The 17,421-nt window shown below is 51.5% G+C and overlaps 2 protein-coding genes across 5 annotated transcripts in view; one reads left to right on the top strand and one right to left on the bottom strand.

Moving 5' to 3' along the window:
* CTNS (cystinosin, lysosomal cystine transporter) overlaps positions 1-11,402 on the bottom strand; it is a 23,622-nt gene extending 12,220 nt beyond the window's left edge. For 2 of the 4 annotated variants that reach the window (XM_005669119.3, XM_021067681.1), the window contains exons 1-5: positions 9,333-9,421; positions 6,689-6,803; positions 6,427-6,506; positions 1,765-1,843; positions 98-182 (exon numbers count right to left, since the gene is read on the bottom strand). In XM_005669119.3, the coding sequence (XP_005669176.2) occupies positions 98-182; positions 1,765-1,843; positions 6,427-6,487 (225 nt within the window). In that variant the 5' untranslated portion in view covers positions 6,488-6,506; positions 6,689-6,803; positions 9,333-9,421. Of the gene's footprint in view, positions 1-97; positions 183-1,764; positions 1,844-6,426; positions 6,507-6,688; positions 6,804-9,332; positions 10,474-10,959 lie in introns of those variants that run through there. The other 2 variants (XM_021067682.1, XM_021067680.1) reach the window with 2 other exon arrangements.
* Positions 9,824-17,421, top strand: part of SHPK (sedoheptulokinase) — a 19,096-nt gene continuing 11,498 nt past the window's right edge. Inside the window, exons 1-2 of the mRNA XM_005669118.3 lie at positions 9,824-10,104; positions 16,460-16,601. Coding sequence (XP_005669175.1) covers positions 9,937-10,104; positions 16,460-16,601 — 310 coding nt within the window. The 5' untranslated portion in view covers positions 9,824-9,936. The remainder of the gene's footprint in view (positions 10,105-16,459; positions 16,602-17,421) is intronic.

Genomic DNA, 17,421 nt, shown 5'->3' with positions numbered 1-17,421 from the left:
GGTATAAAAACAAGGTGGCCTGGTTCCACAGACACTTAGTTAAAATGTGTTTTGTCACCCCGTAGTTCTCTACCCATCCATGAGAGTCATAACTTACTTCATCGGGGAGCTGAAGGATAGTAACGTTTTTCGACCGAAATGTGATTTCAAAAGTGATCACCAGGGTTGCGTTTAAAGGACGACTGCAGATCAGAAAGACAGACACCGTATGCTATCAATATCACTTATATGTGGAGTCTAAACTATGGCACACATGATCTATCTACACAACAGAAACAGATCATGGGCACAGGGGACAGACTTATGTTTTCTGGGGGAGGGGGAGGGCGTGGGATGGACTCAGAGTCTGGGGTTAGCAGGTGCAAACTCCTGCACTTGGAGCGGAGAAGCAATGAGGCCCTCCTGCACAGCACAGGGAACTACAGCCAATCACTCATGACGGAACTGGACGGAGGATACTGCGAGAAAAACAACGTACATATATGTATATGTATAAATGGGTCACTTTGCTGTACAGCAGAAATTGGCCCAACATTGTAAAGCAACTACCATAAAAAGCAAGCAAGCAAATAACGAAGGAGGCCTGTGGAGGATAAGAGTTGGTTACTGCTGAGAATTGGGATCCTGACCAGCCCTCCTGATGTCACAGCGGGGCCTGTCCTTTCTCAAGCGATTAGGGTGAGGCAATGCTGTGTGCCTGGCCCTGGGAGGCCGAGAACTCCTCTCCGCCCCGCTTTTTAGGAGTTTTCTGGGGCTGGGTGAGAACACGAGGTGGGAGACTAGCAGTGAGCGGCACACGAGGGGTCCAGAGGCCGAGAGGACCGTGTCATCTGCTCTGGTGGGCAAGGCTTCCGAGAGGGGTTGGGGAGCAGGGAACAGGGCCCCAGAAAGCAGTAGATGCGTCTGAGTGGGAGCAGCCCGTGGGGGGCTCACGTCTGGGCTTAGAGGCCTGGGGTTAATTTGGAAGGTGGTGGAAAGCCGCTCGAGGATTCTGCAGAGGGGAGAGTTGGGTGAGGGAGTGATGTGCTGGATTTAAGGTGTCGATGTGCAGAGGTGGCAGGAGCTGGGGAAGGAACGCAGGTCTGTAGGGAGCTTTGGTTTGAGATCAGACCTCCCAGGAGGGGTGAGGAAAAGGAAGAAGAGTAAATAGAAAAAAACCCCAGGGTTCTAGATCTTCATCTCGGGGGGGGGAATCCTCAAGGCTGGGAGGCAAGAGTAGAGGCAAAGCAGGGAAGGATACAGACAAGGCACAGCCTGGACGAGGTCGGCATCCTTGTGCAAGAGCCAGCAGAGAGCAGTGATGGGACCCTCAGACAAGGCTGAGCAGGCGTGCTGCACATGGGGGTCCATCCCGTGCAGGTGGATGTGACCTCAGAAGCGCTGCTGAGGGACTCAGCTCCTGCTGCCAACCTTCAGGGCTCTCTTTGAATACTGAGAGCTGCGGAAAGGGCCACTCTGCAGTCTGGCCTCAATTGCCCATCACTCAAGGACTCTTCTCAGCTGGGGCAAAGGCTCAGGTATCTGGGGAGAAGCCCCCTTCCTCCTCCTCCCACTGGAAACAAGGACTCAGCGGTTGGGGGAGAGAGGCTTTGGGAGCTCCATCTGCAGAGCAGGCCCGGCACCCTTCCCTCCCTGGCTTGTCTTACAGTGAAGAGTCAAGGATGCCACACTTGCAACGTGAACAGGGGTTAGGGGGCAGCCCCGTCGACCCAGCCGTGGGGTGAACCAGCTGGGCTGAGGACAGAGCTGGGCTCAGGAACTTACGGAAGGGAGATGCTGACGCTGGTGGAACTTCCGTTTTCCAGCTTCACAGAGGGAGGAACGGTGAAGTCGACTGCTGACTCTGCAACGACCCAAATCAAGGACATGAGTCATTAGGTCAGAGAAGTCGGGCCTAGGAGATTCCTAACAGCCTCCATCCCCTAGGCGCACACTGGAGGTTCTGAGGCTGAGTATGAGCTGGGACTGGAAGTGGCCGAATTATGCTGCGCTTTCCCCTGCTGCTGCCAGAGATGGAGGAAGGCAGAGGCTTGAGCAGGAGATGCTGTAGCTTCCTCCATCCCTACTGAGGGGCTCCAAGGGTCTGCAGGAGTCACTCAGAAAGAGAAACCATGGAGCCTAAAAATTGGTCACAAAGGAATTCAAGACATGAGCTGGGACTGGAACACGAGGGCTTAGACCACCTCTGCAGACGGAAAGCCCAAAGGTTTCCTCTGTTCGTGGAGCTGAAACGGCCCTGCCGAACAGGTCCAGCCCCTTCCTGCAGTCTCAGAGAGACACCTGGGCCCAGCTAACCTGTTTCTACTCCTTCGGGCTCCGGCACAAACGCAGCTTACCCGGTTCATTCACGGATCCCCTCCTGGAGGCTGACTCTACTGGGCACTTGGGGGAGACCAGGGAACAGCATACACTGTTTCACTACCAGGGATTTCCTCTTGACGTTGAGGTGTTAACTCGGGAGGAGGTGGACAGATAGGCCTCTGGGGTGAGGGAGGAAGAGGGTTTGGGAGGCCAGAGACTCCAGGGTAAGTTGGCCTCAGAACAGGCGTGAGTTAGCTCCTCTCTGACTTCTCCCTGTGTTCTCCGGGCAGCCCGGCCCCAGCCTGCCCCCTCTCCAGGGGTGCCTGATGCCCCAGGCACATGTCTGCTCCACCTCCCTCGCCTGAGGGCCTTCAGGGCGATCAGGAGTCTAGGCTGGACTGGGAAGGGGCCCCACAGGCGAAAGCAGGAGCTCAGTTTGATGAAGATGGTGCTTGTGGGCAGAGCGGCTACGGGCAGGGCCCAGGTCTCCCTCCCCAGACCTCTCAGAGGCAGAAGATGAGCTGAATTTTTAGATGCTCAAGTTGGAATTTGTAGATGCTCAAGTTAAAACTTCCCTCATTCGACCTCCACTGTCTGAATTCCCGTCTCAAGCATCCTCCCTGGCCGTTTCCCTCCCTCTACCTGGACACCTTGTGGGGTGAGTAACCTCCTCTCCTCCAAGGGAACCCGCCAGCCTGGAACTTGTACTCTGGCGCCTGGCTCTGCCACCCAGGACCTCTCGGACCCTACCCAAAGCAGCAAGGGAGACGCAGGCTCTGTCCTGTGTCTGCAAGTCTCTAAGCTGATTTCCAAAGTCCATTGTCCTCAGTTCCCACCCTGGCCCTTGTGGAGGCCAAGCTGCTCAGAGCAGGGCAGGATGCAGCCCCCTTAGGTGCAGCCTCGGGGCCTGGAGGCAGCCCTGCCCCTCCTTGTTCACACGCACCACACTGATATCAGACTGAGGCTCTGTGCTGGGTTGCTTAGCATGGGCAGGAGGACTTAAAGGCCCCTGCTGCTACTTTCTTTTTTTTTTTTTTTGGCTTTTTGCTATTTCTTTGGGCTGCTTCCGCGGCACATGGAGGTTCCCAGGCTAGGGGTCTAATTGGAGCTGTAGCCACTGGCCTACAAGAGAGCCACAGCAACGCGGCATCCGAGCCACGTCTGCAACCTACACCACAGCTCACAGCAACAACGGATCGTTAACCCACTGAGCAAGGGCAGGGACCGAACCCGCAACCTCATGGTTCCTAGTCGGATTCGTTAACCACTGCGCCACGACAGGAACTCCTGCTGCTACTTTCTACCTAGAGCTGAGGACATCATATAAGCAAGACTTTGCTCAGGACCAGGATACTGAAAGTGATGCTACGCAGCCACCTACATTCGGGATCCCTGGGGCTCGCCTGGGATTGCGGTCAGAGTGAGTGGGACATCCCTGTGGCCTTGGCTCTTCCAGTCCTTGCCTTTTAGGAGGAGGCTGTGACCTTCAAAGGACCAAATTAGGGAAGGTTCACTTCTCCTTCACTTTGGCCACTGAAGATGGCAGCGCACAGCATCTGAGAGACTGGGCTGTGCACCCGGGCTCTGTCTCTTCCTAGCTGTGTGACTAAGGGTAAGGTACTTAACCTCTCTGAGCCTCCGTTAATTCACCTGTGAAATGGGGAGCAGAGCACTACCTCCTTCGTAGGGGTGCTGTGAAGATAAGGCAGGATGTTTGTGACGCAATTTCCAGGGGGCCTGAGTGAAAAATAACTGCTGAGGACTATTCTCTCATCATGTAAACTCTGCAGGGCATTTTTTAGCCCAAGATGGGAGGGAGTCAGAAAGCTGAGCTCCCAGAAAAGTACATTTTAAAGTTTGCCCCTGGGGCAGGACTCTCTGAACACATCAGAATAACCAAATGAGTCTTGATGAGACCACTCTAAGGTTCCCCTAAGGAGAGGCTGCTTTTTAACAAGTCGTCCTTATTGGCACCGCCTCCACTGTGCCCCCCCCCCGCCCCCCGCCACCACTCTGCCACACTGTCAACTCCCATTCTCTAATTACTACAGCAGTGAGAGGCAGGCAGTGTGATTCCCATTTCTGAGCCAGGCTGACCCGGTCCAGAGCTCATGTCCTTGCCACTAGGTGGCAGCACCTCAAGATGTCACCCAAAGAAATGAGGGACCAAAAACTCTGAAGGGGAATGATCTAATTTAGGGTCCTCCATGACCACTCCCCAAAGAATAGACAAGTCAGGCACTACAGATATGAGGTCGGAAACCCGATTCCAATTACTTGATTTTATGGTGGCTCCTCCTACTCTTTTATGACATTCTATATCGCTGTACCAGTGATGAAAAGGAGCTGGGGTCCTATTTGGGACGCATCTTTGTTACTTTCTAGCCATGTGACTTTGGGTAAGATCTTTACCCTCTCTGGACCTAAGTATGCCCTCTGTATAACTGAGGTGGTGATAGCTAGAGCCGCTCCCCCCAGCCCCCAAGGCTATGCATTAGCATTACTAATGGAGTTTGATTTAAAGCGGGCCAAGGAGTTCCTGCTGTGGCTCCGTGTAAGGACTGCTACCCAGGAGGACTTGGGTTCAATCCCCGGCTCTGCTCAGTGGGTTAAGGAGCTGGCGTTGCCGTGAGCTGTGGTGTCAGTCACAGACATGGCTGCGATCTGGAGTTGCTGTGGCTGTGGCGTAGGCCAGCAGCTGGAGCTCTGATTTGACCTCTAGCCTGGGAATGTCCATATGTCACAGGTGCAGCCCTAAAAAGCAAAAAAAATATATAAATAAAATAAAGCGGGCCAAGGGGCGTGTGCACAATCTTGGGCATTAGACCCGGGGGATAGGATTCAGCAGCCCTGGGTGGGGCTCTGGCATCTTTACTGAGGAACACTGGGCTCCATGGTGTTCTTTCTTTCTTGGAAGAAACCTCTTCTTTCTCGGAAATTGCTTATCCACAACGTGTGACTCCAAAGTAACATGACTAACAAACCAGGAGGAGTTGATCAGATAAACATTTTCTCAGAGATTCCAGAAGCCAAATAAATGGAGTGGGACACCCACCGTGCATGGCTCTGGGGACGCTTCTGCAAGGGTGTGCCCTGTTTGCGCCAGGTTCACCTGGAAACTTTAGCCACGGGTTTTAAGATGTATTTTGTTGTTTTTTTTCTTTTCACAGCCACACCTGTAGCATACGGAAGTTCCCAGGCAAGGGGGCCAATCAAATGGGAGCTACAGCGGAGACCTAAGCCTCAGCCATGGCAACACTAGATCCGAGGCGCATCCATGACCTCACCTAAACTTGGGGCAAGGCCATACCCTGAGTGAGGCGAGGGACTGAACCTACATCCTCAGAGAGACAACCTTGGGTTAACTCGCTGAGCCACCATGGGAACTCCCGTATTTGATTTTTGACGACAGTCAAGCCGATGATCAAGATCCTGGGTCTGGTGTCCTTTGGAGGCTCTACACAGCTTTTCGTGGAAGGAATTTCGGCAACGTTTGGGCAATGGAGAATTGATGGAATGACACAGAACTTCAAGGGCCTGCTCTGAAGTCAAGCCTTCCAAGGATGCCCAAACGCTGACATGTTTTTCAACAACCAGCTTGGATTCCACGAGGCCCCTACCCCTTCTGCGCCCTGTTCCTCAGTCCCTCTCTAGGGGAAGGGCTTTTTCATCTTACCAGGGGATGTTGGGCAGGCTCCTCAGGACTCTGTGCCTAGCAAACCAGGTGCAACAAGGTAGCCACCTTGCCTGCTTCTGCAGCATCTCCCAGGACCCATAACTCCCTCTTTGCAATTCACAGGGCAGGGCCATAAGTGCTTCTTTACAGCTATTATCCCAGATTTTTGGAGCTCCATTGTTTGATACTGGTGGTACAGAAAAGGCAATAGGAGACACCCCCCCACCACCACCACCATCCTGGGCAGAAGGCCAATTATTTGTGGAACCATCTGGCTCCTGGCAAAACTCCTGGACTCCAGACCTTGGTCTGCTCCACTACCTGGCCACCTGGGCAGGGGCAGGTGGACACATGCAGTCTGAATGGGCCTAAATCTTTGGTTGCAAAAACATCGGGCTACTTACTCCATTTCCCTCTTGACACAGCTGATAACACGTTTGTAAACTTACCACATTTCTCTATAAGCTTCAGGGGGGACAGGATAAAAATAACCAGCCACTTCCTTATCATGTTCCTCGATTTCAAAGAACTAGGATGAAAAACGAACAGCAAGAGAAGTTCAGGTTAAAGTCAGATCAGCTCAGCAACAAGTGGACACTATGTCATCAGGAACCATGGCACAGACAGTTCATAAAGGACTTTCACTTTACCCTGTGACCTCATGGCCTCTGCATCACCAGCTTGGAGAAGGGGACCCCGGGGAGGGCTTACCTTTCTCAGAAATGTGGGGAAATGGGCTCAGAGAGGCTAAGTGGGTTGGTTAAGGTTCCACTCTGAGGAAGTGAGCAAATGCTGAATTTCTCCCTCTTCAACTGCTTTGTGCAACCTAGTGAACAGAACGAAAGCATGCAGCCTTATTGGCTGGGTTTTTTTTTTTTTTTTTTCAAAAGATATTAAACCTGTGGACAGATATTTGACTCTGTGAACCCACTAACCTTGAGGAAATGAACTGCATTCCCTATCCTGGGACCAGCATCAGTGGGTTAATGCTATCAACTGACCCTTGAGTCAAACTTTTTCATTTTCCAAGCGTCACCTCTCCCAGACTGGCAAGGATCTCTCATGATGGGACCCAGTGAGGGACAAGCCCCAGATCAGCCATGGAGTGGCTTAGTGGTTAAGGGTGGGAGATGGTTACCGGGTGCTTAAAGGTACAGGTGAACCACAGGTCAAGATGGGGCAGGTGAGCGAAATATCTGCCACTTAGTTTCTTTCTGCTGCCTCAGGGTTCAGTGCTCAGACTCTGCAACCTCTTTATAGCCTCTGCGGATGCCTGCAAATTGTGAGAGGGTAGGAGAGGTCTGTGTGGAAATTTCTTTGCTCCTGCTCTGGTTTCAGCTTCCCCCAAAGACCTCAAAAGGTATCCTGATACTCCCCTCCCTCAAAAACAAACAAACAAACAAACAAACACACACACACAAAAACAAAACAAAACAAAAAAATCCCTCTGAGTTCCTACTGTGGGTTAAGAATCCAACTGCAGAAGCTTCGGTTGCTGCAGAGGTGGGGGTTCAATTCCCAGCCCCGGCAGTGAGTTAAAGGATCTGGTGCAGCTGTGGCCTGGATCCAGTCCCTGGACAGGGAAATGTCCATATGCCACAGTGCAGCCAATTAGAGTCTCCCTCATTGCTGCGTCCTGCCTGACCTCCACTCCCCTCGTCTCAACCTAGGGGCCTCTCTGCCTGCTACAGCTCCCCCGGATCAATGGGTCTTAGGAACTTTCCCACCTGCTGGCCCCCGTTACCTCCTCCTTGGCCTCCTCTGGAGGCCTTGCCCTTGGCAAGGGATCCTCAGCCTCTCTGCCCCTCTGCTTTCTGTACCCTGACTTTTGGGAAGTTGCTCTCCTGTGTACGGGGAATGACCTCCCTCTCATTCTTGCTACTCTCGGCTCTTCACACTTGAGGATGTATGTCCTCAAGCTTAGGATTCAGTTCCTTCCCCAGGGCAGAATCTGGGTTTTCCCTGAGAATTCAGATGCAGAATCAAGCCCAACCGGTTCCTCTCTCATTCCACAGGAGTGGAATGTGGGCTGAGGAACTCAAACACGTGGACGGCAAAAGTTCCCCGGCCCCGAAGGCTGACGCACCTTGGAGGAAAACCATCATGACAGGTAGAAAGATATTGAGAGATATATGGTTTGATTAAAATGTTAGGAAAAGATTAGGTTAATAATTCTACACAAAAACTGGAGTTCCCTCGTGGCTCAGCGGGTTAAGGATCCGGTGTTGTCACTACTTCGGTCTCTGGTTACAGCTGTGGCGTGGGTTTGATCCCCGGCTGAGGAACTTCTGTATGCCGCTGGCACACTAGCCTCTGTGAACGCTACAGGTAGAAATGGAGAATTTCACCACGATGGGCTGAGTCTGGCATATTGCTCTTCTAGCCTCACTCAGATGCCACCTCTTTCAAGAAGCCTCCCATTGCCAATCCCCTCCCAGGGGGCAACCTGTGGCAGCTGCACTTAGTCAGGTATCTGGTTAATTCTGTCACCTGTTCTACAATCTGGACCTCCCTGGATCTTCTCTTGGAGAAATTAATACAAACAGTGGCAAAGAGTGTGCCCCTTGGAGACAGACTTCACAGGTTTGAACCTGAGCTCCCCGTTTATTAGCTGTGTGGCTCTGGGTGCTACTTAACCTCCTCAAGCTTCAATTTCCTAAAGTGAAAACATGGGCAGTGGGAACTAAGTCATAGGGCTTATATGAGATGAAACATTAAGCACGGTTTGTGGCCTTTTAATCAGAAGTATTAAAACTTCAAGGGGGTGGGTGTTGGTAAGGAAAAAAAGTTGAGAAACAATAAAGTAAATACAGCTGGTGCCCAGGGCGCCTAGCAAGCTCTCACAAAGCCCGGGCTGTTGTTTTCTTCAATGTTGTTGAAAAAGGCTGGGCCCAGTCGTCCTCCCTTTCTCTATCCTGAAAGCCCCGGAGGGCGGGGCCGGATCTCATCCTGCCCACTCCCCTGGGGCCAGGCTGGCACTTGAGCACCCTAAAAGGAGTTCGAAGTGGTCTTTTCAGCGTCTCACATCCGCAGAGCAATCTGCAAACTCCCAGACCCAGATTCAGGAGGCAACTAAGCAAAAGGCGGGGAAAGGGGCGCTAACCTGCACTGTAGAGCCTCCCAAAGCACCTCGGCAGCCTAGTGTCCCTGCCTCCACTCGCTACCACCCGAGCCCTTCAATCTGGGGGCTCTCCGCGAGGCCGGGGCTGGCGGCAAGAGACAGAACCCGGCGCAGCTAAGAGAGGCTGGAAGCGCGGCAGGCTGTCCAACTGGCTTGCTGTGCGAGTCTCTGGACCTCAGGGGGTGCGCCTGAGAAATGAGGGGGAGAGGCTTTCGGGGCCGCGCAGGCTCTCACCTGAGGTCCTCTAGCTTCAGAGGACCGGTTGCACTGGACGCAGGAGCGGCTCTCGACGGTACCCGCCTCTCTCCGCCGGCTTGACTTAACTGTGGGGCGGGCCAGAAGTCACCTGACCCGAGCCACCTGATTCACGGAGGCCAGATCTCGGCGCGATGCACCCTGGGAGCTGTAGTTTTTCCGCGTCTCAGAGGGACAATTAGGGGTTGGAGCGAAGCGGAGGGGCGCAGGCAACTCGGCAGGGATGGGGACTCGGGTATGTGAGAGGGTTTAGTCAGCAATAGGGCCACAGAGGCTCTCTCATCCCCCAGCGCCTCTCGGTATCCCGAAGAACTTTGTTGAGCGAGGACAAAGCTTCACTCCAATTCGCAAATCTTGCTCTGCGGGGCGGGGCCCCTAGGTCCCGCCCTCCACCACGGCTCCGCCTATAGCAGGGGACGGTCACGCGGGGCGCGCGACTCAACCTTCCTCAACCAATGGGGAGACGAATTCGCCCGTGTCCAGCGTGTCTGGAAAGAGTGGCAGGCGAGGCTCCGCCTTGGCTCCCTGGTCCTGGGCGAAGTGTGCGGGAGAGGGCGCCTCGGCCCCAGACGCAAGCGCTGCCATGGCTGCTCGATCTGTCACTCTGGGCATCGACTTGGGCACCACATCTGTGAAGGCGGCCTTGGTGGAAGCCTCACCGGGTGACCCTTCCGGGTTCGTGGTACTGGCGAGCTGTGCACGAGCTGCGCAGGCCGAGACGGCGGCCCAGAGCGCGGCGGCCGGGTCCCAGGTGAGGCAGCGTCCTGGAGTCGCGCCGCCTCCAGGAGCCTCCACTCTTCCTCCTCAAACAAGTCTCCCTGACAGCTCCAGCCTGCCTGATCTCTGCCTGCCTGCTGCAACTCCCTCCATTAGGTTTCCTCTCAGGAAATTTCCCACCTCCTGGCACCGATCTTCCCGACTCTCCGGCCTTCTCGAGGAGCCTTGCCCTTGGCTCTCTATGTATATCCCCTTGCTCTCTGCACTCTTACCTTGTGTACCTTGACCTGCAGGTAGTTGCTCTCTTATACATGGAGAGATCTCAGGTCTCCTTATTTTTGTGGCTCTCTGCCCCGCACATTTGCCAGTGTCCTCGATTCTCTAGGGCAAGGTCTGCTTTTTCCTTGAGAAATCAGATGTAGAATCAGATGTAGCCTGCCCCTTTCTCAACCAGATGTAACCTGCCCCAGTCCCAGAAGAGGTCTGTGAGTGGAGGGACTCAAACACTTGGACAGCAAAAGTGCCCCAGCCCCAAAGGCTGATACACCTTTGGAGGAAAGACATCAGGACAGATAGAAAGACATTGAGAGAGATCTTGATTAAAATATTAGAAAAAGTCAGAGTTCCCATTGTGTCTCAGCGGTAACGAGTCCTACTAGTATCCATAGAATGTGGGTTTAATCCCTGGCCTGGCTCAGTGGGTTAAGGATCCGGTGTTGCTGTGAGCTGTGGTGTAGGCCAGGAGCTGCTGCTTGAACTCCAGCCCTAGGCTGGTAACTTCCATGTGCCAAGGGTTCAGCCCTAAAAAAAAAAAAACAAGAAAAGAAAAGAAAAAACAATTAGAAAAAGTTCAAATTGTTAAAGCTACAAGATAGAAACAAAATCTCACCTCCGTGTGTTCAGCTGAGGCATATGGGTTCCGAAAGGATGTCAATCCCCAAAGCTGGGTTCCATTAACTCCCAGAGAAACGTAGCTTATGTTCAGATCATTGACACTAGAAATTAACATCAAGGAACTTTGTGTGTAACCTCACGAATTTTTTTTTTCCTCCTGGATCTCAGCTTGTTCTCAGAGTTGAAATAAGTGACCTTTATGGTCCCTTCCAGCCACAAATCTCAATTTTCTGAGCCAAGCTTCACTCCTAAGAGCTTTGTTGTTCATAAGCTCTTGCCACATACCTGGACTCCGTTCTACAGGGTTCAGAGTCCATCCTGCTCAGAAGCATTTTAGAGGACAAAGATTTCAGGAACACTTTGCATTTTCATAGGACCTTTCAAAATTAGTTTGGTTGGGGGCATCAGGGTATTTTAGAATGATTATCTCATTTTATGGACTATGAAATGGAGGGAAAATCAGCTCTGACCCTGTGGATGTGAGTGGCAGAGCTGGGATTCTAGGGGGTGAGTTTAGGCAGTGCCCTTTTCTCTTGAAGTAGGGCCACTTTATGAACACTTTCCCCACTCCCCCAGCTTTTAACAGGCTGTTCTTTGCTTACAGGCACACCCAGGGCTCCGCACCTGCCTAGGGAGGGGTTTAGGGTAATAACTCCCCTTGCATCCTCGTGTGTGTTGTGATCTGGGACAAATGCATTGCTGTAATTTCATTTGTAGCAGGATTTCTCAACTTTGGCACTGTTGATATTTTGGGTTGAATGATTCTTTGTTGTGGGGGGGGGGCTGTCCTGTGCATTGTAGGATGTTGAGCAGAATCCCTGGCCTCTAACCAACTGCATGCCAGTAGACTCTTCCCCCCTAATTGTGACGCCCCAAAACTGTCTCCATATTTCCAAAGGCTCCCTGGGGAACAAAAATCACCCCTGGGGTAAAACTACTGAACTGTAGAAATACCTGGTGGCTCTGTTCTTTCCTCATGTCCATCCTTCTCACTCTTTAGAAGTATGGTGCACTCCACGACACTTTGGGGATCGTGTTCGGCCCTGTGGGAAAGATCAGCCTATTATCTGTTTGCAATTGTAAAATATCAGGATCCAGCTGTGGCAACACTGCGCTGGGTTGGGGATCGAACAGGAGCCCCTGGCAGCAACCTGTGCCACTGCCATCCGATCCTTAACCCACAGCGCCACAGCAGGCACTCCTTAAAATATTAGGACTTTTGAGGGAAGCTCCGTGACGCTTTCTGAGTTGTTAATTTTTCCTTTTGTGGCCTCAATTTCCCCATCTGTAAGAAAGGTTGTCGGGGAGGAGGGTTGAATGTTTTCTGAGTTCTTTTTTCAAATCAGAAGTTTAGGATTTGATCTAGATGTAGAATCCTCAATATTCTGAACTAAGGAATGGGGGCAGCGCCTTTCCTGTTACATCGTGAGGGTACCCATTGTCCGCCCAATAATTTATTCCTCCATCACACTCATCGCTAAAACTTGAACTCATTGCCCTTCACTGACTGCCTCCTTGTCTTCATTCCCATCTGACCTGTTTCTCGCCTCCACTGTCCCCACCCACACAGCCCACCCACCCTGTGCCCATGTGAAACAGCAGCTCCTCTGTCTTGGGTTCATGCACCATCTGTCAGCCATGCGGGAACTCTTTAAACCAGCCCTGCCCAATAGAAATGTGACCACACCTGTAATTTTCAATTTTCTAGTAGCCGTATTAAAAAATAGTAAAAAGGAACCATGAAATTAATTTTATTGCCTATTTTATTGACCCCAATGTGTCAAACATAGTATCATTTCAATATGTAATAATCAATGTAAAATCCTTAATGGGATATTGTGCTTTTTTTTTTTCCCATACTAAATCTGTGGTCTGTATTTTATTTTTTTTTATTTTATTTTTTTTTGTCTTTTGTTGTTGTTGTTGTTGCTATTTCTTGGGCTGCTCCTGCGGCATATGGAGGTTCCCAGGCTAGGGGTTGAATCGGAGCTGTAGCCACCGGCCTACGCCAGAGCCACAGCAACGCAGGATCCGAGCCGTGTCTGCAACCTACACCACAGCTCACGGCAACGCCGGATCGTTAACCCACTGAGCAAGGGCAGGGACCGAACCCGCAACCTCATGGTTCCTAGTTGGATTCGTCAACCACTGAGCCACGATGGGAACTCCTGTGGTCTGTATTTTAAATTTACACACATTCCGACTCAGACTAGCTGCGTGTGCCTAATGCCTGCCGTGTTGGACTAGGCAGGGTTAAACAAATGTCTCTTCCCTGCTTCCTTTTTTCTTTGCCCGCTGTCTTTTTTCTTCTGTCCAGGGAGATCATGCACAGCCATGCACCTCCTTTTTTGGCCCAATTGCCCAATCAGTTCTTTTTTTTTTTTTTTTAAATGAGCGCTGCAACTTTTATTTCACGTTCTCTCTCTCTCTCTCTCTCTCTCTCTCTCTCTTCTTTTTTTTTTTCCACACGGGCAGTATGTGGGAATTCCTGGGCCGGGATCGAACCTATGCCACACAGCAGCAACCAGAGCCATAGCAGTGAGCACGAAGGAGCCTCAACCCGCTAAGCCATCAGAGAAACTCCCTGCCCAGTCAGTTCTGCTGTCGACGTCCCTGCATAGAGTTGTTAGGATGTGGGCTGCTTCCTCAAGAAAATGCCCTATGCTCCCTCTGCATTCCTTCCACCGCCCCAGCCCTCCTCCCCTTCCTTCGTTCTGCACTTTGGGTCATGCCCGTTAGGAGCCCAAAACTGCCCTCGCTCAGCAGGCTGAGGAGGGGGTGGGCGAATGAAGGTTTTTCCCTCGGAAGAGGAAGCCCGCACTGCCCCTGGAGAAGCGGGAGCCTGGGGTTTCAGTCTTCAGATGCTCCTACAAGACCATGAGCTTTGTTTTGTTTGCCAAAAACAGACATTTGTTAAGAGCTCAGCCACATTTTTCTTCTCCTCTTGAGTTTCTGTGGCTGCTTAGAGTTGGTGGATATAAATTTATTTTGTTTTTGTGCACCAGGAACACTTTAGTTTGGTTGAAATAAAAATAAGTTTTGAGGCGTTCCTGTCGTGGCTCAGTGGAAACGAATCTGACTAGCATCCAGGAGGATGCAGCTTCAATCCCTGGCCTCGCTCAGTGGGTTAAGGATCCAGCGTTGCTGTAAGCTGTGGTGTAGGTTGCAGATGTGGCTCAGATTTGGCGTTGCTTCGGCTGTGGCATAGGCCGGCGGCTATAGATCTGATTTGATCCCTAGCCTGAGAACCTCCATATGCTGCGGGTGTGGCCCTAAAAAGACAAAAAAAAAAAAAAAAAAAAAAGTATTCAATGTATTAGGAGTTCCCTGGTAGCTAGGTGGGTTGAGGAGCCAGTGTTTACTGCTGTGGCATAGGTTTGATCCCTGGTCTGGGAGCTTCTTCATGCTGCAGGCTTGGCCAAAAAAAAAAAAAAAAAAAAAAATTCAATTTATTAGTTCTTATTTAAGCTTTTAAATTTAGCTTATAAAGGTTATTCCATTTATAAGCCTATCTTTTTGTTCATTTTGGCCACCCGCCTGCCCTGCTCCCCTGATTATGGAGTGCCCAGGACAGGGATCAGACCCAAGCTGCAGTTGCAGCAACACCAGATCCTCCAATCCACTGCCCTGGGCGGGGGATTGAACCTGTGCCCTGGTGCTGCAGAGACACTGCTGATCGCATTGCACCACAGTGGAAACTCCAAGCCTAATATTTTAACCATCATTTTTGAGGGCCTTTTAATAATACTTAATCCCATAGATGTTTTAAACAGTATATATACATTTAATATGTTTTCTTTTTTTAGGTACTACAGTTATTAGACCTAAATCTTTTCAGATTACTTAAATAATTTTTATGGATTTAATAAATGTATAATTAAACTTAAATACTCATATGTTTCAATCCTTTTATAAATGTAGTGAGATTTGAACATATAATCACAAATCTAGATCAGTTATACAATTTCACAGTTTAAGTTGAAATGACAAAAGTAATCTAGGCCAAATTCTCTAGAACATGTACATTTATCTAAAATACTAAATACCCCAAGATTTCTTAACCACAAATATTAATGACATAGGTATGATTCTTTTAGACATGCATAAATTAATTGCATTCTCAAACTTCCCACTTTGAAACTTACTTATTCACTAAGAAAACAATGATGTTGGAGTTCCCTGGCAGCTCAGTGGGTTGAGGATCTGGCATTGTCCCTGCTGTGGCATGGTTAGGTTCCCCGGCCTGGGAACTTCATGTGCCGTGACTGCAGCCACCGCACCCCCCTCCCCCCGCCCCCCAACAACACCCTCCCCAGCAAAACACCAAAATGATGTCACTTGGGTTAATTTCCCTTGTGCAAATTTTGTGGTGGCTCCCTTAACTTACTGATTTTTTTTTTTTTTTTGGTCTTTTTAGGGCTGCACCCCATAGCATATGGAATTTCCCAGGCTAGGGATTGAGTCAGAGCTATAGTTGCCAGCCTACACCACAGCCACAGCAATGCGGGATCTGAGCCTCATCTGTGACCTACACCACAGCTCACAGCAACGCCTGATTCCCGACCCACTGAGCAAGGCCAGGGATCCAACCCACACCCTCCTGGATACTAGTTGGACTCGTTTCCACTGTGCACAACGGGAACTCCAATGCTTCTTGTCTTTTCCACCCTTGGAAAATCTCTCCACACTCTCAGTCTGGTCTCTCTCTGTAGAGTTTATCCTACTGCCCCGTTAACCTTCTGAAAACACAGCTCTGATGATACTCTCCCATTCAGAAAGCCCCGGGGGCCCCCCACTACATTTTCCAGGCAAAGCCCCTCGTGATTAGGCCCCAGCCTCTCCTCTTCTCCAGCCTTATCTCCAACCACCCCTTGCACTGCCCATCCCGATGGTGCTGTGCCCAGCTATCCCCTGGGCTTCCTCTTGGGGTTTTGGTTCCAAATCTGGGGCCTGGCCCTCAGGGCATTCAGGAACCGTTTGCCAGATGGATGCACTGAAGCGAACCCTAGGGCCCAACCTCAAGTGCTTTAGTCCAAGAGGCCTTTCTTGCTGACTCCTTTCCTGCTGGGTTCCTTCCTGCCGGGTTCCATTCTCCCCCGCACCCCTGCCCCAGGGCTCCAAGTGCCTTGCCAAAGACCCTTGCCTGATTTCTCCCTGCAGCCCGGTCTTGTGTTTCCCTGTCCATCCTACTGGACTGTAAGTGCCTGGAGGGCAGGGCAGTACTTTGGGGAGCTTGGGCCTTTAGGTGATCCGAACCCACAACAGCGCCTCCTCTGTGAAGGGGGATGGGTTGGTCCCGCTGGAGGTGGTGGAGACCCATCAGGCCCACCTCTCATCCTTGAGGCCAGTCCGTAGGTCCTAGAAGGGACTTCAGTGAAGTTAGCTGGGCAGCCAGCACCCCGGAAATCCCTTGAGGCCTCTGGTCCCCCTCCATCCCCCTCCCCCAACCTGCGTGTGTGCCTCTGCCCCCCAGAGGTGTCCTGTTCTGTTTGCAGGGGCAAGAGCAGGATGTGAGGAGAATCGTCCAGGCCCTGCACGCGTGCCTTGCTGCCCTTCCCCAGCAGCACCTGCGGAAGGTCTGTGGCATTGGAGTGTCAGGACAGATGCATGGAGTCATGTTTTGGAAAACAGGCCAAGGTATGCTGATGGGCTCGGGGTGGGGGTGGGAGGGCGATCACGCGCTCTTAACAATGACCCTGGACCCGGAAGAGGGCTGCGGAGGGCTTTCTGTGGAGGCTCAGCTTATCCTGTGGCCTCTTGTGTTCTGTGGACATCCTGTCCTGTTCAAAGATGTAAGCAACAAGTGAATGGTCCCCTCACACATCCGTCATGAACAGGGAGCCAGAAAGGACGGAGTTCTCGCTGATTCTCTGTTGGATGCAGTGGAGTGGATTTTCCACAGCTTTCTCTTTCTTGGTGCCGGCACCTCCGAGCATTTGTGCCAATAACCAAGAGATTCGTGTGGCTGTAGCAGATGCCAAGTCACAGAGGAGAACGCTTTTGAATTTGGGCATAGTTTTTGTTGTTTAGCATAATCACAGATATCCATGATTTTTTAAATTCCAGGGCGTGACTTCTTTTTTTTTTTTTCTTTTTTTTTGCTTTAGGGCCGTACCCGTGGCATATGGAGGTTCCCAGGCTAGGGGACTAATCAGAGCTACAGCTGCCAGCCTACGCCACAGCCACAGAAACATGGGATCCAAGCCATGTCTGCGACCTACCCCACAGCTCACAGAAACGCCAGATCCTTGACTCACTGAGTGAGGCCAGGGATCGAACCCACCTCCTCATGGTTCCTAGTCAGGTTCTTAATCCTCCTGGTGATGCACCCTTGATCCGTCCCCAGGATGGGCCTGGGGTCTTGAAGAAACCAGCGCAAGCTCCCTCCCGCCTCCTCTCTCTTTGTCTGCCTGTTGTCGGGCCAGCTGGGGCCATGGGAGCTGCTTGGCTCTGTCGG

The sequence above is a fragment of the Sus scrofa genome, chromosome 12 (assembly GCF_000003025.6).
Source record: "Sus scrofa isolate TJ Tabasco breed Duroc chromosome 12, Sscrofa11.1, whole genome shotgun sequence".
Classification (NCBI taxonomy): domain Eukaryota; kingdom Metazoa; phylum Chordata; class Mammalia; order Artiodactyla; family Suidae; genus Sus; species Sus scrofa.
The sequence above is the reverse complement of the archived record's forward strand: the minus strand, read 5'-3'. Positions and strand labels throughout refer to the sequence as shown.